This window comes from Equus przewalskii, chromosome 3, assembly GCF_037783145.1.
Source record: "Equus przewalskii isolate Varuska chromosome 3, EquPr2, whole genome shotgun sequence".
NCBI classification, from domain to species: Eukaryota; Metazoa; Chordata; class Mammalia; order Perissodactyla; family Equidae; genus Equus; species Equus przewalskii.
In genome coordinates this window covers 103,775,980-103,802,881 of record NC_091833.1, presented here as the reverse complement: position 1 = coordinate 103,802,881, position 26,902 = coordinate 103,775,980, and the positions used below count along the sequence as shown (strand labels likewise).

General features: G+C 39.9%; 1 protein-coding gene across 4 annotated transcripts in view; it reads left to right on the top strand.

Moving 5' to 3' along the window:
* Positions 1-21,881: 21,881 nt before the first annotated feature.
* Positions 21,882-26,902, top strand: part of SLIT2 (slit guidance ligand 2) — a 358,529-nt gene continuing 353,508 nt past the window's right edge. For all 4 annotated transcript variants that reach the window (XM_070613088.1, XM_070613086.1, XM_070613087.1 and 1 more), the window contains exons 1-3: positions 21,882-22,249; positions 24,897-24,968; positions 26,159-26,230. In XM_070613088.1, coding sequence (XP_070469189.1) covers positions 22,071-22,249; positions 24,897-24,968; positions 26,159-26,230 — 323 coding nt within the window. In that variant the 5' untranslated portion in view covers positions 21,882-22,070. The remainder of the gene's footprint in view (positions 22,250-24,896; positions 24,969-26,158; positions 26,231-26,902) is intronic.

The following is a 26,902-nucleotide window of genomic DNA, read 5'->3' as shown; positions in this document are numbered from 1 at the left end:
CATGCACTGAATGTTAGAATTACTTTTAATTTTGCTTCATATAGTTTTGCCTTAAATTTTTTATTTTAAAATGTGTCACATATGTAGCGAGATAGTGTAGCTTTCTTTTTAATTGAATATATAGCTTCTCATGTTTTAGAAAAATAAATTTTAAAAACATAATTGTAATTTTTAATGTTCTTTATTTTCTTTCATCTATGCTTTTGGATGAAATTTAACATTTTGTGTCATTTTGAATAATGTCATGTTTTATTTTTAATTCTTTAGAATGTACAGGTTGAGATTGCAATAGGAACAGGTAACACAAAAGTACAGATCAGAAGAGAAAAAAAGAAAATGGAAAATCTTCAAAGGAGATGCCTGTTTGAAATTTTAAAAACTAGAAAGAATGGAAGTGAGCAGACTCTTCTTGAGCATGCTCGGCATCAAATTTGCAAACAAGGCATTACGGATTCTTTATTTAAGGAAGATTTACTGATCAAAACAATAAAAGTGAGCAACAAGTTAGATGAAATCCCAACAAACTTCATGTAAACATCATCTCAAAACAATGAGAGTGAAAAAGAGAATTATTCACATAAAATTCACAACTCAGAAGAAACAAATACCATTCTGGTCTCCTTAAACGATGCATAAAAGTACATTTATAAAATGAGTAAATTGAAAGAAAAAGACAAAAATCTCCAAAGTGCTACTATGTTTTTTGGATTATCGTCGTGGAAAATGGCTGTCACATCCTTCTGACAACATGAGATTATTTTTGGCAAAACACAATCTGATTCAAATTAATGAATATGATTTTTCACTGGATGTACATAGCAGAAAATTTAGTATTTTCTTTTACATTAAAATTCTTTTAAAAGGGGAAAAATTGTAGGCATTGGCATTGTATTCTAAATGAATGGCAGATAATATTGTTACTACATTTACATGTTTCCCAACTAATCTTCAAGTCCAGCTTTGGCTAATGAAGGTATCCATGATTGGAAACACATTTTTGGTTAAAGAAACACAAGATATCACTTTCCAATAAAAAATAAAAATAATTCACAAATGTAATTACTAGTACTCAAAAAGGCTGAGTAAACATCAATCAATAAATAACTTTCAACAAAGATAAATAAATGCCAATACATTAATGCCAATATAGAAAAGAATAATATCATGTGTTCAATATTAGTTGAGCATAATAATGCTTTTTATGGCACTAAAAGAACAATATTTACAGAAAGGAAAGCAAAAAGTTAGATTTATTAGAAATTATTTCCAAATTTGTTGCAAGGATAGCAGATCATGTAAAACAGATTTAAAAAATAGTTTTTTTACTATCTGGAATGGAGAAATACAAATGAGATTACCAGTTTAACAAGGAATAAAGTAAAATAAGAAATTATAAATAAATAAAAAGCGAATGTTATTCAATTCAATTTGATTGTACCAGGGACAAAAGTTATGTTGAGCAACTACTATTCATCATTATTATTGTTGAATGCCCAGAAGAAAATAATAAAGTTAATTTCACTGATTTTATACTCGTTGTAAAATTATACATTCTGAGTTAAGAACTAAAAAGCAAATTTTCAGCATTGATTTAAAAGAAATTCTATGGCTATGATAATGGTGCTAACATAATTGATAATTAAAAATGTACGCAAGATAAAATCTGGGCCAAAAACCCAGGAACAGATACAGCATATAGTTAGATTTTGTTGCTAGGAGACATGGGCACAACTTACCGATAGCAATGGCATCCCTTACAAAAATTTTAGAATGTAATGTGTTTTTCTACATCTGCCCAAAGATGGAACAAATAACTTGACAAAACAAATAGAAAATATTGACCTTATAAACACAGTTGGACACATGATGATAATGCCATCTAATTACTATTAAAACAATTGGACGCGGGGCCGGGGCCGTGGCTGAGTAGTCAAGTTTGTGCACTCTGCTTCGGTGGCCCAGGGTTTCACCGGTTCGGATCTTGGGCACAGACATGGCACCACTCGTTAGGCCATGTTGAGGCAACGTCCCACATGCTACAACCAGAAGGATCCACAACTAAGATATACAACTACGTACTGAGGGGATTTGGGGAGAAAAAGCAGAAAGGAAAAAAAAAGAAGATTGACAACAGTTGTTAGCTCAGGTGCCAAACTTTAAAAAAAAAAAACAAAAACAACAATTCGATTTGACTAGGCAAGATAGGAGAAGTCAGAAGAGTAAGGAGAAATGAACAGACGACCCTCAAACAGAGCGTGAAACATGATCTCAGGTGAAAGTTTACATTAGTATCAAATATGTGCTATTATTTGTCATGAACTGTTGCTTATTAGTAATAAGGTTGCAGAAGCTTACCAAAAAAAATTACCAAGAAATCTAAATTTGGATATTTAGCTTTTTAAAAGTTTTAAAATATATACTAAAATTTTTTTAACGTGTTTTTAAATCAATAGAAACTACACATGAAATATGTAGGAAAAATGACATTGCAACAAAATGTAAGACTTTAGAACAAGGAAAAAAATGTTTTTGGGACTATAAAGGATAAAGATTATTACCTATAATCAGCAATTCCTATGGAGACAGTCTTCTGGTCATTTTTTTTTTCACAGACTTATTGAGATAATTTCACATACCATAAAATTCATCCATTTAAAGTAGTCAGTTCAATGGTTTTTAGTATATTCACAGAGTTCTGCAACCATCACCATAATCTAATTTTCATCATATTTTTTTAATAACAGCTTTATTGAGATATAATTCACATACCATAAAATTCACCTTTTTAAAGTGTACAATTCAGTAGTTTTTAGTGTATTCAAAGTTGGGCAACCATGACCATTATCTAATTCCAGAACATTTCCTCACTCAAAAAAGAAACCCCTTATCAATTCCCAATCACCCCCTATTCCTCCCACCTCCCCTGCACACCAACCTCCCTCCACCCCTGGAAACTGATAATCAACTTTCTTCTTCTATAGATTTATCTTTTCTGGAGATTTTTTATAAATAGAAAGGTGTCTTTTTATGTCTAGCTTCTTTCACTAAACATAATGTTTTCAAGTTGCATCCATGTTGTAGCATATATCAAAACTCCTTTCCTTTTTAAGACCTAATAATATACCTTTGTATGGATATACCACATTTTATGTATCCATTCATCCATTGACAGATATTTGGGTTGTTTCCACTTTTTGACTGCTATGAAAAATGCTGTTGTGAACATTTGCATATTTATATGGACATGTGTTTTCAGTTCTCTTGGATATATATCTAGAAGTGGATTACTGGGTCATATGCTAACTCTATGTTAACTTTTTGAAGAGCTGCCAAACTATTTTTTTAAAGCAGTGGCACCATTTTAAATTCCCACAAACTATGTATGAGAGTTCCGATTTCTGCATATCCTTGCTAACACTTGTTATTGTCTGTCTTTTTGATTATAGCCATCTTAGTGTGTGTGACATGTTATGTCATTGTGGTTTGGATTTGCATTTCCCTAATGACTAATGACGTTGAGAATCTTTTTATGTGCTTATTGGCAATTAGTAAATCTTCTTGGGAGAAATGTCTATTCAAATCCTGTGCCCCTTTATAACTGGATTATTTTTTCTCTCTTCACGTTGACTCCCATTTCTTGCCATTTTAAGATTAAAATGTAGTCTTGATGGAATAGAAATTTGATAAAATTGAACAAATATCCCTCTTCCTGGTTTGCCTTATTCAACTTTAAAAAATTTGAAAGAATAACAAAGTAATACAGTTGTATCTAAATATCATCTTAAAAAGATGATGAGGGGCCGGCCCCATGGCTGAGTGATTAAGTTCGAGCGCTCTGCTTCGGCGGCCCAGGGTTTCACCAGTTCGAATCCTGGGTGTGGACATGGCACCACTCGTCAAGCCACACTGAGGTGGCATCCCACATGCCACAACTAGAAGGACCCACAACTAAAAAATATGCAAGTAGGTACTGGGAGGATTTGGGAAGAAAAAGCCAAAACAAACCAAAGAGAGAAGATTGGCAACAGTTGTTAGCTCAGGTGCCAATCTTTAAAGAAAAAAAAAGATGATGAAATTACAATAGAAATGATAGTAATTCAATACATAAAATTAAAATATTTTAAACATTTTCAACGATCTGATAATTTATCTATGAAACTCCTTCACATGCCTTGAACATGATGTGTAAAATCCATAGTTTATTTCTGAATTAAAGTATTGTTTTACAAAATTTGTTGACAATTTCAGTTCCTACTGCCTTTGCACGGCAAAATTTTTCAAAGTTGAAATTTATACAGGAAAAAAACTACCTAAACACTGAAAGGTAATTTAATTTGGCATTACTGTCAATGAAACACAAATTGTGTGTAAAATTTTGATTATAACATTACTTAAGGCAAAAATAATTTTCTCTCTAAATATATAGTACCCTATGAATAAAAATTTTTATTACTAACGTAAACATCTGCTGTTCTGCTACTATATATTTAGAGGGCATGGAAAAATAACTTTTTAGTTCATGAGTGTCGAGAACAAGAGAAATCACACTCAGATTTGATGCGAGGTCTACTGCATCAGACCCAGAAAGCCTAGACTTTGAGCTTGATGCCACAGCCAAACGGGGCTTTAGGATTGATTTCTTTGGGGAAGGAGGAGTATATTTTGCCTGTGGAGGTAGAGTGATCTAAAGGGCAGAAAGTGATAGTCCGTAATGCTTTTCACCAAATATTTCCAGGTTTCAGCTTCCTGGGCATGTGGAGGACTATACATCTGTTCCACTTGCCAGATCTGGCCAGTGGGTTCTGATGGGAGTGGGATGTCACTTCCAGGAAGGAGCTTTTCATTGCTCTGTAAGACTCCATGATGAGCAGCGATGTTTGAGATAGTAACTGCTCCATCTGCCTGAGTGTAGACAGAGTAACCAACAACGAAGCAAAGCTCACAGCCAACCTCTAACAGACAGGTAGATGAGTGAGAAGTAACTTCTGTTGTCATGAGCCAGAGAGTTGGAAGTTGTTTATTACATTATAGTGTAGACTTTCCTGATGGCTACAGTGACATTAAACTCATCAGCTTCTTTAATAAAAATGAAGCACTCTGCAAATTAAATAGTTGACCTGGTGAGGATGCATTATGAATCATGAATATTATCTAAATTTATTTTCAAAATTTGTTAGTCTTAAGATGAAGTTCAGACCCAGAAAAGTGTGATACTTTTCCCTGCGAGAAGCAGGTTAAATTTAAATTTGAGATCTTTGACTCCATTAACAGTATTTACATTTATTGCTGGTGCACAGTGACTTAAGAATAATACAAGCTAACGTGGCTCTTTACTCCTAATTTCTCCCCAGGATGCTCGGCAGTTTCTCTCAATCTTCTGGTAGCTTTCTCAGAACAGCTGGAACTTCATTCTGAAAATACAGAGAGATAACATTGTCCTACAGCTTTAAATTGCCAATTAAGCAGGTTTCAATTTATGAATCTATCCCAGATGTGATTAAAATGGAGTTTTTTAAAAAAAATGTTCTTAAACACTGTGAGTACTTCTTCACATTCCTTATCTGACTAGATAGGGTTAATAGGTTTTAATCTACAGCCATATATAAAAATAAGTGTCTTGATTTCACAGTTGAAGGAAAGTAAAATATCTAAAATGCTACATATTTGTGCAAATTTTAATATTAGATTATATTTATAGGAATATCATGTAGATAATTATATGAAAAATCATCACTGTAAGTTAACGAAAAGATACTGACTAGGCAAAAAGCATAAATATCAAAATACCATCTGGATATATCAGAACGATATATATAAGAAATACACATATCATATATTTACATGCGTATCATGTATGTTTGTAAGGTATAAACATACACATGAAATCTTCAAATGGAAATTTTCTTAAAGAAAAGCAATGGTATATATGTCTGAGCACAAAATAATGTCTTAAGCAGTATTTTTTTAAAGGTCCCTTAACTCATATTTGGATTTCATCGCCAGTCTTAAGCAAATCAAATTATTTCACAGTCTCTATTTTCCTAAAGGGTGGGGGGTAGTGTTTACTCATGTAGTCGGTTCTGGGGTAAAGATTTCTCATTTGGTCCCTGCAATAATTCCAAAGTTAAATTGTGTATTATACCAAAAGAAAATAACATCTGAGTAAAATATTATTGAGCATGGCTGTTTTTGTTATTAATGGCATATTGATTTGTAGATTTCCCCCTCTGACCTATTTCTCTATCTCTTTATGACTCCAAATTGCAGGAAGAAATAGGATTTTTTTTTTCCTCCCTATATTTAGTATTAAAACTAGCAAGTATTGATGTTAAGATGGTCAGGAAGTTAGGGGGGAGAAAAAGTCCCTGTTTACTTAAGTAGAAAACTCTAGTCCCCACATTCCCTCAGTCTCCTATAAGGGACACTAACCTCTTGTATAATCGTTCTCACTTTTGGCTGCACATTGGATCATGTGGGAGCTTTAAAAAAACCTGATGCCCAAACACACCCCGAGTCAGCTAAATGTAAATAATTTGGGGAGTGTGATAATTAGTTTCATGTGTCAACTTGACTGCAACATGAGGTGCCCAGATATTTGGTTAAACATTATTCTGAGTGTTTCTGTGAGGGTGTTTTGGATGAGATTAACATTTAAGTTGATAGACTGAGCAACGCGGATTGTCCTTCCTAATGTGGGCGGGCTTCATCTAATCAGTTGAAGGCCTGAATTGAGGAAAAAGGCTGACCCTCCACTAAACACGTAGGAATTCCTCCTGCCTGACTGCTTTTAGCTGGAACATTGTTTTTTCTTTCCTGCCTTCAGACTTGAACTGAAACATCTGTTCTTTCTGGGTCTCGAGTCTGCTGGCTTTCGGATTAGAATTTACACCATCAGCTCTCCAGGATCTCCAGCTTGCTGACTATAACTCTTGGGGCTTGTCAGTCTCCATAATCATCTGAGCTGATTCCTTATAATAAATCTTTTTGAAGCTAGATAGTCACGTGACTTTATGTGGCCAATGAAATGTGAGAAGTCATGTATGTCACATGTATGTCATGTTCTAGAGCCAGAGGGTGAATTTCCGTATTCTCTTTCCCTCTACTGTGATGATCAAAATGTTTCAGGGACAGGATGCTCAGCGGGTCTGGCTCCTAGAGTGAAGATGATGTGGAAAAACAGTGATGATAACCTGGAATGGGGCACAACTGATCCAGAATGGGCATGAAGCATGAATGAGAAATAAACATTACAATTACGGATGTTCTGTAAGAGTTTTTCAAAACTTTGTTAACATATACATACACTACCTGATCTACCAGCTCTGGGGCCATTCTGCCTCTGGGTTTATTGTTATGTGAGATAATATATTTTCTTATAGGCCAAAGCATTTGGGTCATGGTTTTATGTTGTTTGCATGTGTAATCATTAAAATTATGCACCAAGAAAACTCCTTTCATTCCTTCAAACCCTACTTACTGTCCCATTTTCCTGGGATCTTCCCAGGTATCATAGGGCAGCATTATCCCTCTAGTTTCTGTCACATATTTTTCTCACCACATGAATCAGAGTGACTTCTAATGTCTTATTTTTATATTCTCTACCCACTAACCAACAAGCTTCCTAATGGGAAGATTGATGTCTTTTCTATCTTCATTTCTCTGTCTTCTAGACAAGTACCAAACACCTAATAGGGCCCAATATACATTTCTTCTGGACTAAATCACACAATCCCCTAATGTGAAAGTGGTAATACACTTTCTACAAGCGTTGTATGCTATAGTCACAGTTGTATAAGCAATTATACTTTTACTAAATAACTAAGTTTCTTCCTTTAAGCTTCTATAATTTTTATTATAAAGATCTTACCTTTTTTAAAAAATGATTTAGAAAAGTGCTTGAAAATTTATAAAATTAAGTTGTAGAGAAAAAAACGAGTTAGAGAAATAGCCCAAAGTCATAAAATATTGTAGAATAAGAGCAAACAGCTATGTAAAAATATTAGGAAAATAAGATGAAGAATTGTCATACAGTTAGCATGCATAAATGTGAATTGATACACAATGCCTAATGGAATGACCAAAATTCAGCTTTGAGCTTTCTAGCTGTAAAGGAAAATAGAGAAATAATACCATTTATAAGATTCACTAGACTCATAATATAAAATGTATCTGTAATAAGAGATAGCATTTAGTGAGCGCTCTTTATGTGCCTTGCCCTACTCTAAGCAATTTACTTATATTAATTCATTTAAACATCACAACAATCCCTTGAAATAGGAACTATTATGATCCCAGTGTTAGAGATAAAACACTGAAGCATATTTAAATCAAGGTCATAAAACTATTAAGTTATATGACCTGCATAGAAACTCAGGTAAATCAAGTACAAAGCCAGTGTCCTTAACCACTATATCATAACCCGCTTCTAGACATGACACTGTTTGGTTTTTGTTTTTAAGCTTTTTATTTTGAAATAATTATAGACCCATGGGAATTTTCAAAGATGATACAAAGAGATCCTGTGTACAATTCACTCAGTTTCCCCCAATGGTTACATCTTAATAATACTACAGTATCAAAATCAATATGGTACAACATCAAACCACATGCATACATTTGGTACACTGTGTGTGTAGCATTCTATGATGCTGATTTGTGTAACCACCACTGCAATCAATACACAGAACTATTCTATCACCACAAAGATCTCCCTTGAGTTGTCCCTTTATTGTCAGACCCACTTCTCTCCGCCTAACCATTCCTAGCACTTGGCAACCACCAATTTGTTCCACCTCTATAATTTTGTCATTTTGAGAGTGTTCTTTAAATGGAACCATACTGTATATGGCTTTTGGAGACTAGCTTTTTCACTCAGCCTAATGCCTTTGAGATCCATCTACACTGTTATATCAATAGTTTGTTCCTTTTTATTGCTAAGTAATATTTCATGGTACAGATGTACACACGATGATTAACCCTTGATCTGTTGTAGAGCATTTTGGCTGTTTATAGTTTTTGGCTATTACAAATTAAGCTGCTATTAAAATTTGTGTACAGGCTCCTGTGTGGACATAAGATCTCATTTCTCTGGGATAAATGTCCAGGAATGTGATGGCTGGATTGTATAATTAGTATTTCATTTAGTTTTTTTTTTAAGAAAATGCTAAACTGTTTTCCAGAGTGGCTGTACTATTTTACATTCCCATGAGCAATGCATGTATGCAATTTTTCTTCATTCTTGCCAAATTTTGGTATTGCCACTATGTTTTATTTTAGTTGTTCTAATATACGTGTAGTGATATCTCATCATGGACTGATTGTTTTTGTGTGTATAAGTCTATTTAGAGGTGGTTCAAAGTGATCTAGAAATTAGATCTGAATAGCCATCCCGGCTTTGCCTATAACTAGTTCTGTAATCTAATACATATCCTTAAATTGTATGAATCTCAATTTTCTTTACTGAAAAATGGGAACCATAATAACTGTTGCATGTCATTGTCATTGTGAAGATGAAATGGCGAAATATTTGTGAAAGTGTAATTAAATATCACTCTCTTTTACAGCATAAAGCCATTGCTTTTAATGCAGGAAAACTTTTCTTTTTAAAGATTTAGCAGCTTAGGTTTTTCCTTCTTTTTCATTTCAGTTGTTCCCATTAACCTACCTCAACACAACGCTTGTCCAATTTTTACTTTCCCTAAAGTGAGAAACCTCAAACCGTTAACGACATTTTAGTCTTTGTTATTACCATTGATGTTCATATAAAGAAAGCATCTAAACTTATTTTGCTTATTTGTTTCATATGGTGACAATAAAATCATGGATTGTTATAGCTTGAATGACATTAGAAACCATCTAGTCCATCCTCACCGTTTCACAGATCAAGAGCCAAAGGCTCAGCTAGTTTAAATGGCCTGCAAAAGTTCCATAGCTAATTGAGAACAGTTATAGGAATAACCTATAGGTGTGTAGAGTCCTAGCTAAACCTAGTCCTCTTTGAAAGCCATTGGTCCATCTATAAAAGGCCTCCTGTCCCTCCATTATTGTGCCACCCCATCCTCTGTTCACTGTTTCTCTCTTTGTGTACACATTTTCTTTGTGTCTCCCCTGCATGATTCCAGTTCCCATACCTTACTCATAAAGGCCAATATCCTTCATCCATCCTGGAAATCCTTCCTGCACTCTGTTAAATTCTTTTCTCATATACACACACACTCTTCACATTCTTCCCCGTAAATCTTACTCCCCTTGGTCTACTTAGTGCCTTTAGCCACCATCATACCTCAGCCTTCTCCCTTCTCCATAAATAGTTTCCCTTTCAGGATTTCCCACACCCTTCTCTACAGCCCATAACCCAACCCCATACTTATAACTCCTTAAAGACTTTTCCTTCCTTGTCCCTCAGTATCTTTGTATGTAATCTTTAGCCTTACATATTGTTTAGGAATAAAGCCTTTTAGTTTTCCTTGTTATAATTTCAACAATGTTATACAAATAGAATGATATAGTATGTAATTTTTGGTTCTTGTCTGTTTTTTATATTCACAGGAAGTTTCAAGGAAAAGTGCAGGGACATCCCATGCACTCATCACCCAGCCTCCCCAATATTAGCACATTGCATAACTAGAGAAGATGATCAGAACCAGGGTATTGACATTGGTATAATCCAAAGAGTTTATTCAGATTACATTAGTTACACATGCATTCATGTGTGTGTGTGTGTAATTCTAAGCAATTTAATCATATGTGCAGCTTCATGTGTGTAACCACCACCGCAATCAAGATACTTAATTGTACTATCACTCTAAGGCTCCCTTGTGCTACACCTTTATAGCCACACTCACTCTCTCCCATGCCTGTCCCTAACTCCTTTCAACCACTAATCTATTCCCATATCAATAATTTTGAATAAACATTTTAGATTGTTATATCTTCTTGGTTGATGGAACCATTTAGCGTTATGTAATGTCCCTCTAGTCAGCCCTGATGGTCTAGTGGTTAAGATTTGGAGCTCTAAGTGCCATGTCCTAGGTTCATTTCCCAGTGGGGGAAATCATACCACCCATCTGTCGGTTGTTATACTGTGGCAGCTGCAAGATGCTTGGCTGCTGAAAGCTCTGCCACTGGTATTTCAAATACCAGCAGGGTCACCCATGGTAGACAGGTTTCAGTGGAGCTTCCAGACTAGAAAGAAGGACCCACTTCTGAAAAAACTGGCCATGAAAACCCTATGAATAGCAGCACAGCTTTGTCTGATATAGTGACGGCAGATGAGAGGATGGTGCAAAAGGACTGTGCAGGGTTTGGCTCTGCTGTACACAGGGTTGCTAGGAGCTAGAACTGACTCAACAGCACTAACAACAACAGTGTCCTTCTCTGTCTCTAATAATTTTCTTTGTTCTGAAATCCACTTTATCTGGCATTTATATAGCCACTCCTGCCTTATTTTGATTAATGTTTGCATGGTATATATTTTTCTATCCTTTTACTTTCTACCTACCTTTATTGCTATATTTCATGTGAGTTTCTTGTACACAGCACATAGTTAGGTCATGATTTTCAATCCACTCTACCAATCTCTTTCTTTTAATAGGCATATTTAGACCACTTACATTTAATGTAATAATTGATAGGTTAGAGCTTAAGTCTGCCATTTTATTTTGGTTTTCTATTTGTTTTCTTTTCTCTATTTTGTTTTTTCTGGCTTTCTGTGGGTTATTTGAATATTTTTTAGAATTCCATTTGATTTCTCTATAGTATTTTTGAGTGTGTCTCTTTGTACACCTTTTTTAGGTTTGTTCTTGGTAATACATTATATATACATAACATCTCAGTGTTGACATTTTACCAGTTTGAGTGAACTGCAGAAACTTTACCTCCCTTTCTTTCCCTTTACTCTCATCTGTTTGTAATATAATTGTCTCCAATATTTCCTCTATGTATGTTAAGAATCACATAACACAGTGTCATAATTTTGCTTCATCAAACATGATTTAGAAAGCTCAAAGGGAGAAGGAAAATGTGTTGTCTTTACTCATGTTTTTGCTCTTTCCTTTGTTTTTTCTTTCTTCTTGATATTGCAAGATTCTTTCTTTTATCATTTCCTTTTGTCTTAGAGAGCTTCCTTTAGCCATTCCCTTAGGGCAATTCTGCTGGCAAGATAAATTATCTTAGTACTCTTTCATCTGAAATTGTCTTGACGTCCCCCTCCACCAACTGATTTACACTAGTTGATTGTCTTTTCTCATTCAAATTGTGGTTTTCCAACTTCTTATATGATAAAGAATTTTCCTATTGTATCCTGGATGTTATGTTTGTTATGTTAGGAGACTTTTGATGCTATTTAAATCTTCTATTGTAGCTTGTAGTCACCATGTTTAGATTTAGCATGTAGGTTCTGGCCTACTTCTGTGGATTTTAGTTCTAATGACAGTTTATTGCTGCTGGAACTCCTACTCAGTTCCCACTGGTGCTGTCTATGGGGGCTGATGTAATATCCTGGGTCATCTTCTGCCAGGGGGCAGAGGAGAGCAGGAAGGTGCTGGGTCTAGGTCTCTTATGCCACTGAGAGGAGGGCCAGAAAAGCTGGGTTCCAATCATGCTACCCAGTGAGTGGATCAGATTGCCTGCTAGTGTTCCAATGGTTGTGCAGCGGTGGTTAGGTTGGTGTACAGGGCCTTTGAGGCTGCTGCTTCAGATGGATCTCAGCCAGCTGTTGCTCTAGGTATGGAGCAGGTATTGGGGCTCCCCACTAGGTCTCTCTTGGGCTTGCCCTTCCCCAGAGCTATGTGAGATAGAAAGAAAACCCTGGTAACTCACAGTATCATCATTCCTCAGGCCCTGAGCTCCCTTGCCAGTCCACATTCTTCTTTTCAGCCCTCTGAGTCCTTTTATCATCTTTTGAATTATTTCGAAGGCAGTTTGTTGTACTTAGAGGGGAGGAGTGAGGGATATGTGAAACTATAACATCTTGTTCTACAACTGGAAGTCTCCAAGTGCTTTTATGTATTAACTTATTTAATCTTCACAACTTCTTGGAGGTAGGATAATCTAATACCTTATTTTACATATATAATAAGTTAAGAAAGAAAAATTAAAATTAAGAGATCCTGGCAAAGACACCAAGGAAGAGGAATATATATGTGAAACATGTGCACATCCATGTGCGTATGCTCATGCATGCACACCCCCCAAAAAAGAATTATGATGGTGATCCTGAATAGATTTACACCTATAGTACCTACTTCAATCACAACACACAGCAACTTAGAATGAATGAACAAGTTTTTAGAAATTACTTTATTTTGATATACTGTTTTTTGAATTGCATTAGAATTCACATTTTATTTTTAGTATTTTTTCACTGCATTGGTTGGGAAATCATACATAGGAACATTTTTCAGTTGTGTTATGGAGTAAGGACAATGAAGAACACACAGCTTTATGAGTTGATATTTCTTACACAACGAGATATGACTAGTTAGCAAGACCTAAAGTAATATTTCTGGTTCTTCAGACATTGTGCTTATTGAAAAGGTACACTTTTTTGTTTATACTTAGAGAATCTTCTTTATATAACAGCTTTTCCTAAATTTACATAGACATTTTTCATTCATGTCTCATATGTTGTATAATTTCCATGTTGTTTTGGTGGGAAAATATTCCTTTTGTTTTATGTAACTAAGGAGAGTGTATCCCAAGTCATGAAAGAGAAATGAAATAATCCTATTAAAATGGAAAGAAGGAGATAAAAAGAGTTGGCTCAAGTCAGATTATATTCACTTCAATAACTCTGTACTAAATGTGTCTATGTTGTTTTTTGTTTTCACCATCTTCAATTAAAAATAACCATTATGCAAATAAGAACATTGAAACATTATTTTACAGTTTATATACTTCCTTGACAAACACAGTTTTCATTTCATTAGCATGAATTTCCTATGATTCCTGAATAAGTAAGAGCCCTCATGCCTTGGATCCTGGTTGCTTGAGTTAAGATCCTAGCTCTACCCTTTCCTAGCTGAGCGGGTTACCTTGGACAGGTTATTTAAACTTTCTTGGCTTCATTTCCCTCATCCCTAAGGTAATGTGGGAAAGTTACTCAACCTTTTTGTCCCTCAACTTCCTCATCTGTAAAGTAATACAGTTTTCAAGGAGGATTAAATAAGGAAAGAAAGTAAAAGATTGGAATAACGCCTGCACACAGTAAATACTTAAGAAATGTTACTTATTGTTATCTCCATTTTATACATGAGGACTGTCTGGTTCAACAGATAAGCACATGCAAGAAATGGATATGCAGCATATCTTGTACTAATTTATTTCATATTAAAATAAAATGAATTTAAATTTTCTTTAAATGCTTTTGCAGAACTGCATTTCAGAGCTAAAGAAATCGAGAAAGTGGTAGATAATCCTGAGGACGACATTTGCAGCTTGTCACAGAGCAGCCACTTCGGAGCTCAGAGCTCTTATCTTTACAACATCCCTTTGAATTTTAACATAACCCTTTAGGAAACTATGACCTTGTACATCAAATAATCACCTCTTTGGACTAGGGCCAAATTGGATCTGCCACATGTTTTTGTATTGCCAGAGAGCTAAAAATGGTTTTTACATATTAAACCGAGCAAGTGGTTTTCATGATAGGAAATACTTACTTTGGACCCCAATAAATGAAATATTAATCCTCCCCAAAAGAATTCCCTAATTCTCATTAGTAGATCTGTATTGCAAAAAATTGTAACCACTTGTTGTTTTTAATGACATCTGTAAGACATTTGTGGAAATTTGTTTTCTTTCTTCATTATATGAAGTATTTACACAATATCCTTGATTTTGGCCTTTGGCCTACAAAGCCGAAAATACTTACTATCTGGTCCTCTGCAAAAGAAGTTTGCCAAGTCTTGGACTAAGACAATAATGAGACTCTATACAAGAAAATGACTTTTTGGCCATCAGGTAGGCATTCACTTTGAAATATATTTTTCCAACAGTGGTTATGAACTGCCTCTGTTAATCAGAATTGATTTTTATCTAAAACATAATATTTAGCCTTGGGATTTAAAAATGTTTATTTTGAGTTTATGTTAGACTACAGTGAATTTCTTTATAATTTTAGCCTAATGTTATGACCCCATAAGAGAAAGGTCAACCTTTTTGAAATTAGCAGAAGGAGCCTGTAGAAGGTGTGAGGGGTTCCTGTCCCTTCTTTCAAGTAACACAGGGAGATTTCTTTCTTCCGTGAAAATCCAGAAGGCACATTTTTAGACCTAGTAGTTCAAAAGATTAGGCAATTTAAAATTATTTACAATTGTATTTCTTTTTCCTCGATGGTTAAATTCTTGAAAATTTATTTTAACTTCATAAAACTATTAACATTTTTGCTGTGTATCTTCCTTCGGGCTTTAAAATGTTAACGTGTGTTTTAACCTGCATTATTGACTGCTAACTATTTCTTTTACCATTTCTTTTTTTGTTCTTGCCCAAGTTTAATATTCAGATGTCACTGTACTCCATCTTCATCTCTCTTAATGTACTTTTGTCTTAATTATATATAGAATGACTCATTGCACAGTGCTCTGAAATCACAGAATTTGACAAACAGTTTACCATGATGTTTATAAAATGAGATTTGATGTCAGACCAGAATACTGACTCTGACTTTGCTACTTACTAGCTCTATGAACATGACTAATTGAATGAATTCCTACGAGCCCCAGTTTTCTTAACTATAAATGGGGGATGAAAACGCTCTCTAACTCAGAGGATTGTTGTGAGAATTAAGGAGCTAAGGTATACAAGGTGATCAGCCTAGAGTTTGGAACACAGACATTAGTTGGTAAATACAGTTACTATTATTACTGAGAACTGGGAAGGATTTATGGTTCAACTGGTCAAGTCCCAACATTATATAAATGAGAAAAACTAAGGCCAGGAAATCTAAGTGACCTATCCAAAGCTTGCCAAAGGAATCCAAAGCATTCCCACTTAGCAGCATATACAGGTTTTGGACTTTCCTTTTTAATTTCACTAAACCACCAGCAAGCTATTTTATTACGGCAGTGGAAAACCAACTTCACCCCTTCAAGAGGATTGTGGGACATAATTATCATGAAACTAATTGCATTCATCTCCGCTCTTTTGTTCATGGAATACTGTAGGCCTGGCCAAGCCTTGATCTTTCTTCTGCTCTTGAAGCATAGCCCCCAGCTCACCCTTCCCAGGGATTCCCAGGTCTTAGTACAAGAAGCTATTTGATCATTGTAATAGTTAATGGAAATATCTAATCTATCTCCACAATACAAATAAATATTTTAGAAATGTCTACCTATTAATAGCAGTAGTACTGATGAAAATAATAATACTGTCCCTTATTTAATGAGCACCTAGCTCTATACCAGGCACTGTGACATAAGTTTGACAGATATTATCTTAATCTTCACAATACTCATGAAAAGTAGGTATTGTTAATTCCCATACACATGGAAAAAAAACAAATATAATGAATATTTAACTGGCTGAGACATAATATTTAAACAGCTTCATGAGATGGACGCTCTTTTCACGCCTCAAGGCCATTTCATTGGAAAATGAACCCAAACTCTTGTTGCCTCTGTGGGGCTGTACATGAAAATATTTTGGTGCCCCCTAGAGGTTAACAGGAATGTACAATTGTCAAATACCGGGGAATGAGAAGCTGAAGCCAATTCAGCAGGCGCTATCTGTCATTCATTGCTGCTTGATTTTCCATATTTAGGTGGCTCAGATACAACCACAGAGTAGATCTGGAGAGCAGTGGTTCTCAAACCTCAGTGAGCATCAGAACCACTTGAAGGGCTTGTTAGAACCCAGATTTCTGGCTCCCACTCCCAGAGTTTCTGATTCTGTGGGTCTGAGGTGGGGTCTGAAAATTTACCTTTCTAACTACAATCCCTGAGCTTTCTGATGCTGCTGGTCCAGGGAACACAGGCTGAGAATCACTGCCCTAGAGAATCATCTCAAAGGTTAAGCTAACTCCAAAAGCTGGTGGATTTGAATATCCTTGGGGTGCTGGTGCTGAGCATCCTAGCTCTCCCTACTTCTTTTAGATGATCATAAACAGTGTGTGCAGAGAGACGTGAACATCTGTATGCGGGTAAGAGTTCCTGATGACCTATAGATTCCTTGATTCCTGACAGTTCCTCAAGCTCTTTAGATACAGTCGGGTGTAGGAGAACCAACTGAGGTTTGAGGTTGGAGAACTCAGGTTCTGGTTTCAGCTCTGCCATTTAATCAAATCTGGCTGAAGAGCAACGTCCTCACCTGAACACAAATAAAATAGTAACCATCTAGAATTACGCTGTGGTTTTAACTCTATCAAAAAGCTTGGCACTTAAGAGGCATGAAACAAATTTTGGTTAAATCTTAATCTCCCTTATGTTAGGGTTCCATATCTATATTTCCAATACAAAAATATTGTGAGAAAAATTAGATAATGAACATGAGCACATTTTGTAACAATGGAACATAGTAACACGAAAGCAGTTAGATCTATGGAAGTATTCTATAAGTTTCATGAATTTGATCAATGCTATTACCGTTATCCACTTTTGTTTTTACTCATATTTACTTTTTTCGTCAATTCTCTTTTCTCATTCCTTTGTCCCATATATCCCAATTTCACAACTTTTTTCCCAAAGAAAATGCAAATTGAGAAAATGCTCACTTTTTTTTTTACTGTATGAGTTTTTAAGTGTCTAGATTGTTTTCTAAATTATTCTAACAACTAGATTTTTTTCCTTAATGTAATAAGAGACTTGAATGTTGACTCTAGAGGATTCCACTTCTGTTTAATCCAGGTCAGGATTTATGGAGACCTCATGTGGTGACAAGAGGCACCACAGAAGGCTTTCTTCAGGATGGGTGTAACAGAGTCAAAGAGAACACAGAATTCATTTGGGAGCAACATAATCCAGGAAGAATTAAGACCTAGAAGTTAACAGTACTGAAGCATGGGAAGCCTCCAAAAGACACCCCACAATAATACTGAAGGAATAACATAATAATAGTTTAAAAAATGAGAAATCTGGTCACTGTGTATAAAGTTCCCTTTATTAACTGAAAAGTTGGTGACACAGAGAAATTGTTTCATGTTTCTCAGAATTAGTTACAGTCATTCTTATTTAAATTTGCATCAAATTAAAAAATATGTTTCTATAGGCACGTTGCTATGAATGTTATTTTCACCTCTTTTCTTGGTTTTACACAGAATGGAAAGGAAACCCCAGAGAAGGACTCAAACTTGAATTTAGGTCTATGACTTGCATTGTGCAATGATATAAATAGCATTGTTTATGAATATTTGGCATGCAGGATATGTTTTTTGCAATTAAAATACAGAACAACGATTCCATGTGATGGATACAGTTGAACAAAAATACATCTTGTTGCTGACAAGATATCAAAGTTGTGAAATTAAATGAGTTAGTAATAAACATATTTCAACCACATAATTTGTTGGTGCAGACTAAAGAAGGTTCATTGGAGGTGGTGGGGGGGTGGGGAGGGTGGAAGAATCCTTGATCAATGATACTACATGTTCTTTATCTCATTTTCCTTACAAGAAAATGTGACTATGGCTTCCACTTTCTCCTTCTTAAAGAAGTTATATAACAGACCTTTAAGTTAAAATCTAGAAGGACAAATGAGTTAATAAATGTTAAATGTTTTGAAGTCTTTAAAAGAACAGAGCAATATAAATCCATGGCATTAAAATGAGTAATCCTAAGAATACACATTCAGTTATCTAACGGGTATACTGTCTTTGGAAATGTCCTCGAAAGGGCTTTAAGTTTTCCAGGGCAGGCAAAATGACATAGGTAAAGGTAGCCATCATGAAAAGACGTTTTTGGAATCTTAAGTAGGAAAAAAGTTAATGGGGATATTGGAGAAATTTCAAATTGAGTATATTCTTTTGTTAAAGAAATCAGTCCATTTTCAGGGCACCACCTACGTGTCAGGCATATTGTTAGATGCTGAAAATAAAAACAGGAATTGGACAGATCCTCTTGCTTTCAAGTGGGTAACAGATAATTATCACACTGTGAGACTGGCATTAGGCTAGGGGCTTGCACAAATTCCTGTGAAAGTCGTGTAAGGTGGCACGGGACAAGCAAGAACGAGGTGAGGCGTTTTAAATTCAAGCGAAATTGTTGACTCATTTAGATATCATTTCAAGCCAATAGTGACATTGGTTTTGCTGGGAGAGGAGCGGGGAGCGGAAGAGTGGTAGCAGTTGCCAGACACACATCACACTAAAGAGACAAGAAGAAACAAGGAAATTCTCTTTCAAAACATAGTGGGGAAAAAATATCCAGAACTTCCCTGAAATAAAGGAAACCTTCTGGTACAATGTGCGTTGCTAGGGATTTATTTTTTCCCTCCTTTCTCTCCTAAGACAGCAAAATCACATAGACACATTCAAGCCCTGAAGAGTTCGGCGAGCGTATTGCATATTCAAGACGTCAAGGGAGCACAGTGTTGTTAAGCGCGTGACTAAAGAAAGGGTTAACGGAAGGGGGTGGCTCGGAGATGGGAAGGCTGGCACGAAGGTTGAAAAACACCGTTTTCCAACTTGCAAAAAGTCTGAACTTTTAAGCTCCCCAAAATACACATGTGTGTGTCTACGAGGCAGGCGGATCTATTTTGGTAGGATGTTTTTGAAAATTTAAATCATAATCTGTCTCTGTCTGTCTCTCCCTCTTGCTGCGCTGCAAACACTCAACAGCCCCCTTAGGATCGCGTGGCCAAAGCTGCAGCAGAGGCACTGGCAGCGCTGTTTATTTACGAGTCGCGTTCAAAGCCGCCCTCTCCCCATTCCCCCGCTGCGAACGAACATCTCGGAGCCTGGGTCACCTCTGGGGCCCAGCAGCTGGGGGCGGGGACCCGGGAACCTCCTTCCTCCTGCAAACTTTCCCCGGGCGTGGGAGCTGGGGCGCGAGCCGGGGCGCGCGGGAACGCGCCGCCGCAGCCGCCTCCGCCTGGCGCTGGCAGCCCCGGCCTCACCTCTCCCGGGCGAGGTGCGGGCTCCCCGCGAGCAGCCAGTGGGCGGCGCCGGGCCGCGCGGGGCGGGGCCCAGGGGGTGGGGGCTCCGCTGGGTATATAAGGCCGGCGCCGGCTTAACTTCTGACTTGGGGTTATTTATTTGGGGAGCGCGCGGACGGCTGAGGCAGGCGGCGGCGGCAGCGGTGGTGGCAGCGGTGGCTGCCGCAGACGGTGCTTAAAAAAAGGCGGCGGCGGCGGCAGCGGCGGCGAGTGATGGGAACGCCGTGGCTCCCGGGCGCGGGCGGGAGCGGCCGAGCTTTCTGGGCACGGCGGGAGTGCTGAGGAGAAAGGGGAGCGTCCGGGGGCCCGCAGCCAGCCCCGGAGGCGCGGCCCGCGTTTTTGTTCGGCTGCGCTCAGCGCCAGGCAGCCCGAGCGAGCAACTCCAGTTACAACAACAACCCACCTTCCCGCAGCCGAGCGAGCCTAGGGCTGTTGTGTCCGTCCTATTGTTTAGACACTTGCCAGGAGCTTGGGAGCCAGCAGAGCCACCGAATCCCCGCTCCCTGTCGCCGCCATCCCTCTTCCTCACTTCCCTCCCTGGAGAAGGAGGCGCTGAAGGCAGCCGGGAGAGGGGAAGGGGCTGGAAGGAGACGGGCTGCTCGGGACTGCGGCCGCCGAGTCAGGTGCAGCGCCAGGAGCCAGGCGGCGTCGCGACGTCGGCGGGAGGACTCCCATGGTGGCCGTGGGGGACGGGATTCAAAGCCTGGGAAAAGTTCCTGCACTTTGAGAAGGAGGACCCACTTGTGGGCGACAGTCGAGGGGCGGTCGAGGGGCCGCGGCCGCCCAGGAGCCCGCTCTGGTTTCTTCCACCTTTGCCATCAGGTGTCTGCTGCGGAGCTGCAGCGTATCCGGGAGACGAGAGGGGCTGACCCCCGCGCGCACACGCACACAGGACTGCCATTCAGCTGCCTCTTGGCTCTCCTCGGAGGAGCGGATCCCACCGGCCCAACTGCCACCTCGCCACCGCCCAGGACACCCGGGCAGGACCCAGGAAGCAGACCCCTCCACCTTGGCCTTTCCACTCCTTCCGGCCTGTCTGCCAGCCAGACCCCACTCAGTCCTCGCAGGAGCTCTCGTCCTCAACTTGGCCTCTTGGATTTCCTCTGCCAGGGTCGTGACTAGTGGATATTCCTGCCGGCTGCGGCGGCCCGATTGCCCTTTTGTTTTTCCTGCGTGACCTCGGGGAAGGCCCTGGTGCGGAGCGTCGCCAAGGACGCCCGGCGGGAGGCGAGATTGCCGAGACATCCTTCAGCGAAGTGCATGTGTGTTTGCAAACCGCCCTTGGCTGTCGGGAGACGGCGAGGACCGGTCCTGGCTGCGGAGGAGCCGCAGGCTGGGGGGAGGCCGCGTGAGTGAGCTGCTCCGGGAGCCCCGCAGCGCCGCCCCGCGCCCCCCGGGCTGCGCGCCCGCCCCGTGCGCCCCCGCGCGCCATGCTCAGTCGGCCGGCGCGCTCCGCTCCGGGCCCGCGAGGCTCCTGCGCCTTCTAGCTTCGGAGAGCCCACTTTGATCGAGGCCACCATTTCTCTTGAGCACCCCTCTGCTTTCTCGTACCGTCCCCACTGGAATCGGAGCACCCACTTTCCCCTTGCAACCGGCCCCCGCATCTTCACGGCCGTTGGGAGCCCCAGCTCTTTTACCGCCAAGTTGATCTTTGTGAGACAGACGACGCGTGATCTCCTCCCGGCTGCTCTGGGGTCTCCGTGGAGCCTTGGCCAGGCCGGTTGATCTTCAGGACCTAAAGTTGCCCGAGGAGCGCCTGACTTGCTGGAGGAGGGTCGGGGGGAGGTGGGAGGCGTGTACCTGTGTCAGCTCTGCTGCCCTGACCATTATTACTGTTACTTCCCTATTTGTGCACATTTACTCGGACACTCTGGGTTGCTAGCCCCTCGCCAGGCACTGGGCCTGAAGACACAGCGCGGTTCGCACGGAGCAACGAGCTAAAGAGGAACCCCCGGCGCCCGCGAGCGAGGAGGCGGCGGGGGAAGATGCGCGGCGACGGCTGGCAGACGCTGTCCCTGTCGCTGGGGTTAATGTTGGCGATCCTGAACGAGGTGGCACCGCAGGCGTGTCCGGCGCAGTGCTCCTGCTCGGGCAGCACAGTGGACTGTCACGGGCTGGCGCTGCGCAGCGTGCCCAGGAATATCCCCCGCAACACCGAGAGACTGTGAGTATGGGTTATTCCTCCCTCTCTCCCCTCCCCCATCGGGGTCGCGCACCCAGTGCTTCGAGGCTGGAGAGATGAAGCGGCACAGGGACCTGCGCCTGGGGCAGCCCTCCCCAGCTCTCCTGCACGCACATCCTGGGCTTGAACTCTCTGGGAGGGCGAAGGACGGGAGGGCGCTGCCCAGGGAGGGGCCACTACCCAGGAGGGGCGGGCCCGCTGGCAGCTGCACTTGGTCCCTGCCTCCCGCCCTCGTCCCGCCGCTCGCACCCCGCGAGGGCGACTTCTCTGGGGTGGGAAGCCAGGGAGATGGGGACAAGTACTCGTGGATGCGCGGAGCAGGGCAGACTGACTTTGTTCCCAGACTCCATACACGGAGTCACCTTGCGGTTGCCAACCCTCGCGGATCGGTTGCACGGCTGAATCCCCGCTCTAGGCGCCGCGGGGTGGCGCGGGGGCGCGGGGGTTGAGGGGGCACTCAAAAGAGAGAAACCTCCGCTCCCCGGCTTTGTGTCGCTCTCGTGGGGCCGGAGGGAGGGGAGAAGGGGTCTTGGGCGGCTCGGTCCGCCCAGGGGCGCTTCTCCAGGCCGTGGAGGGAAGGATGCCCCAGGGTGGCGGCAGCTCGCACACAGCCCCCCGCCCCCCACTTCCCCGGGGAGGCGGCGGCGGCGGCGGGCCCCAAGGGACCTGTCCGAGTGGGCGAATGCGGAGGACTGCTTCCCAACGTCTAGGCGAAGTTAGGGCTGGCTCTCAACCGCAACTCGCTGAGTCGGATCTGACTGCTTCGACGACCCCGCGGCCCTCGGCTGCCCCCTCCGGCCCTTCCTGCAGAGCCCCAACGCCCCCGTCCACCTTCCTGGCAGTTTTTGCGCCCCTTCACGTGGCAGCAGCTTCCTTTCCTTCCCTCTTCGCGCTCTGCTGCCCGAAGACATCCCCGCCTCCCTGTCTCTGCGAGTGTCTAATGAAGAAGTCAGCGCCGCCCGGCGCTGACGGCCCACGCGCTCCTGGAGGGGCGCTTCCCGAGCGCAGGGAAGCGGAGCCCGGAGGCCGCGCTCTTTGTGAGCGCCGAGGCCGCCGCCCGTGCGGCCCGAGCGAGCGCCCCGGGCGCGCTTCCCTAGCCGCTGCGCCGGGCCCGGAGGGCGCGGGCTTCTGCGCCCCCGCGGGGCGAGGGTTGCGGCAGCGGAGAGGACCGGCTCGGACCCGCACGTCTATACCCGCGCGGCCCGCAGCGCCTGGAGTCGTCCTTCTTATCCAACCCATTTCCCTCGGCCTCAGTTTGAAGGCCAGAAGTTGGGCCCTTTCTTCCTTTGCAAATGGCTCCGCCACCCCCAACCTAACTGAGCCGCCCCCAACTCCTCCTCGCTCTTCTCCCTCAGCCCTGGGAAAGCTGGGGCCCTATCAAGGGCGTCTTGTCAAAACGTGATCCCCCACGTTTGTCTGGGGTGGGGGGTAGGGATTTACGTTACATCAAATAGCCAGTGAAAGACCCCAACAATTGTAGCAACAACTTGACGGGTCTTTGCTCAGCACCGACAGTGGGTTGGGGATAAGGCAATGCAGAATTCTGTCCTAGCACTTGTCATTTTATGCCATTCCGAACAGTCGAAAGTTTAAGCACTAATACGTCTTACTCAACAAAAAGGGAATGCACTCGGGACGAAATAGCAATTGAGTTCCAGGTCCTTGAAAATTTTTTTTTCCTCTGAGGGATCTATAAAGAGTTTTCAGAACATAGTTTACTCAGTGCTGGCTTATAAAATTCTATCATTGACGAAATAAACACATTAAATACAGATTTCAAACATGATGTTTCAAAGGCAAGGTAAGAGAAAACTTACTTCTATGAAGGAGAACATTGAAACCACAGCAAAGCCTGGTTTTACTTGAAATGATTGGAACCGGGGCAAGTTTAGATCTTGACCTAAGATGCCAGAGAAGGGGTTGTGACTTGGAGGAAACGTGGTGCTGAAATCTGAACAAAAATGTCAGGGACTGAATACTATTTCCATTATTGCCCCTGCTAGTAGTTTTCACTTTACAGTCACAGCGGGGGGCCCTGAGCTGCAAATGAAGAGTTTAGTTTTCATACAAACATAGAATTGTTAGAAGGTAAATGCCTATAAATGCAAGTCTTTGAAGTGCCGTTCTTTTGATGGCACGCTAACTTTTTTCTTTGCCTTAGGAAGTTTAGTCACCGTGCCACCTAAGGTTAGGGTTCTGAATTTTTCAAATTTCTTCCTGAAGAGTATTAGAAAATTGTTCATCTGACTTGCTGAAGGGAACTTTTTGGGAGTGTATGTGCCTAACAATAATGGTTAATAGCAGAATACCTGTGAAATTAATAGACATCCTTCTAAAAGCAAAAATTGAAAACACTCCTATACACACACAAAAGAGAACTTTTCGTGGTAACATAATCACTTCATTTTCTTGTCATATGCCAGCAAGTGTGGACGCTAAACATATTAAGAATCATTTTATAAAATGTGTTTCAAAAGTTGCTTTCTTCTCTTTTACTTTGTAAACTATGTTAGTAATTGGAACTGATCTTTAATCTTAAAGTTCTTATTTAGTTTACATTTTTCTTTGTTTAGCCAGATATTGATAGAAATAAAATGGAACTTTCATTTTCTTACTTGTTTTCTCTTAGGGATTTGAATGGAAATAACATCACACGGATTACCAAGACAGATTTTGCTGGTCTTCGACACTTAAGAGTTCTGTAAGTATGTTCTTCTGTGTTTTCTTTTGTTTCTTTTGTTTTTTGCATGTTTTGAATCGTTACTGGTCTCAGTTTTAAAAACTGTCCCAAGGACAGACAGACACATAAAACTTTAAAAGGTCTTGGTTTCCTTCTTTTTGTTTATCATTGTACTACAACTTTTAATAAAAACACAGACTTTTATTTTAAGGTTGGATGCAGGCCATGGAAACAATATTACAGAAATGACCTCAAGTGTTTGCTATACCATACTCTAAGTGCCTTATGCTTATAAAAGTGTAGAATAATTGCTTTCACAATATGAATAAGTAATGTGAGACATTTGATACACTTTTAGGATTTGAGATTAACTAGAAAGAATTTAAGTGGGTCTGCATTTTATTATTACTAATATAAAAATGTTCAGACTATTCTAGGAAATAACACTTATATAGATATATAAAACTTATATAGATATAATTTCTAACATTAAAGTCAAGTAAGCCAGCTTTTCACAGAGTTTTTGGTGGGAAATATTTCTCTATAAAAATACAGTGATCATATTTTGAATTGTTTCCTGTATTTTATATCTTTGTAGCTTTTATAAACTTGTTGCAGTATGATTACTTCTTTAATTAGTGGGTTAAATTAGTTCTGGGTGAGTCATCATTTGAGATTCAAAGTAATGTAAAATTGTTTTTATGCACAGATTTGTAAATATTTACATTGTAGTGAACATATAGTTTTGATCATTGTGTGTTGTGTTCATATTTTAAAAGACACATTTTGGCGATTATGAATTCTTCCAATTTCTGATGTATATCTGTAAGTTAATTGAAGTATGTGTATGATGAATTACAGTATATTGATTCATTCAGTTAAGGACTCACTTGAAAATCAGTTTACCAAAAACAGCCTTCAAAGCTGCAGTGTCATGTACTGCTCTTCAGGATATGCTGTAGTTTAAGGTTTAGTTTTGATAGTAAATTTTGTGAGAAACTGCATTAGTATTTTCTATGAAAGTTTTATGATATCAGTGCTATTTCTCCTCCCTATTCCATATATCATCATTAAGTTTGATATTGAATCTCAAAGCAGACCAATATTTAACTTTATAAGGGAAAGAGGTTGCACGGTTTCAGTTGCTGAATTGAAACTTACTCAGATGGTGAGTGGTAACATTAAGACTCCTGTTATACTTTGCATTTCAGTCAGCTTATGGAGAATAAGATTACCACCATTGAAAGAGGAGCATTCCAGGATCTTAAAGAACTGGAGAGACTGTAAGTGTTTTCACTTCCAAACTTATGACGACATAACTGTATTTTTAAAAATACTTGAATTTCAAGGACCATGTTTTCAATTTCATGTCTTACTCTTTGAAAGTTTACAGAAACAAGAGGTTGAATAAATGGTTTTCAGACTAATTTACAATTAGAAACTGTAGAAGTTTTGCAAAAATAGTACTAACTGTAATAAAGTTCCAAAATACAGAATTATTTTCCTGAACCATTTACTTCCTTGAAAACCATTGCTTTGATACTTGGTGATGTGCGTATTTTTCTTACTATTCATCTAATTTGTTTTCTTTGCTTATGTGGGAAGAAAGCTGGTAATTTTATTTTCATTTATGTTTCATTATGGAAAAGAAAAGTTTTGCTAATAGTGATTTTAATTTCCATTCTGTTGCTTTGTGTGTCATTAGTGACTCTGAAGAAGTGTTTTAAATTCTTAGTGATCAAGATTTGCTTTCTGATATTTAACACTTATGGTGGACATTGTTAATAACTGCTATTCACAGTTTTACTTCATTATTTTATAGAAGCTTTCTCATACTTCTGCTGGAAAGGAGTTTAAAGATTAGTAGGAATACAAGTAAGAATTATGTAATCAAAGCATGGTCATTTTAACATGAATTCTTTTTTTCCAAGAAGATCAAATATGGACTGCAGACT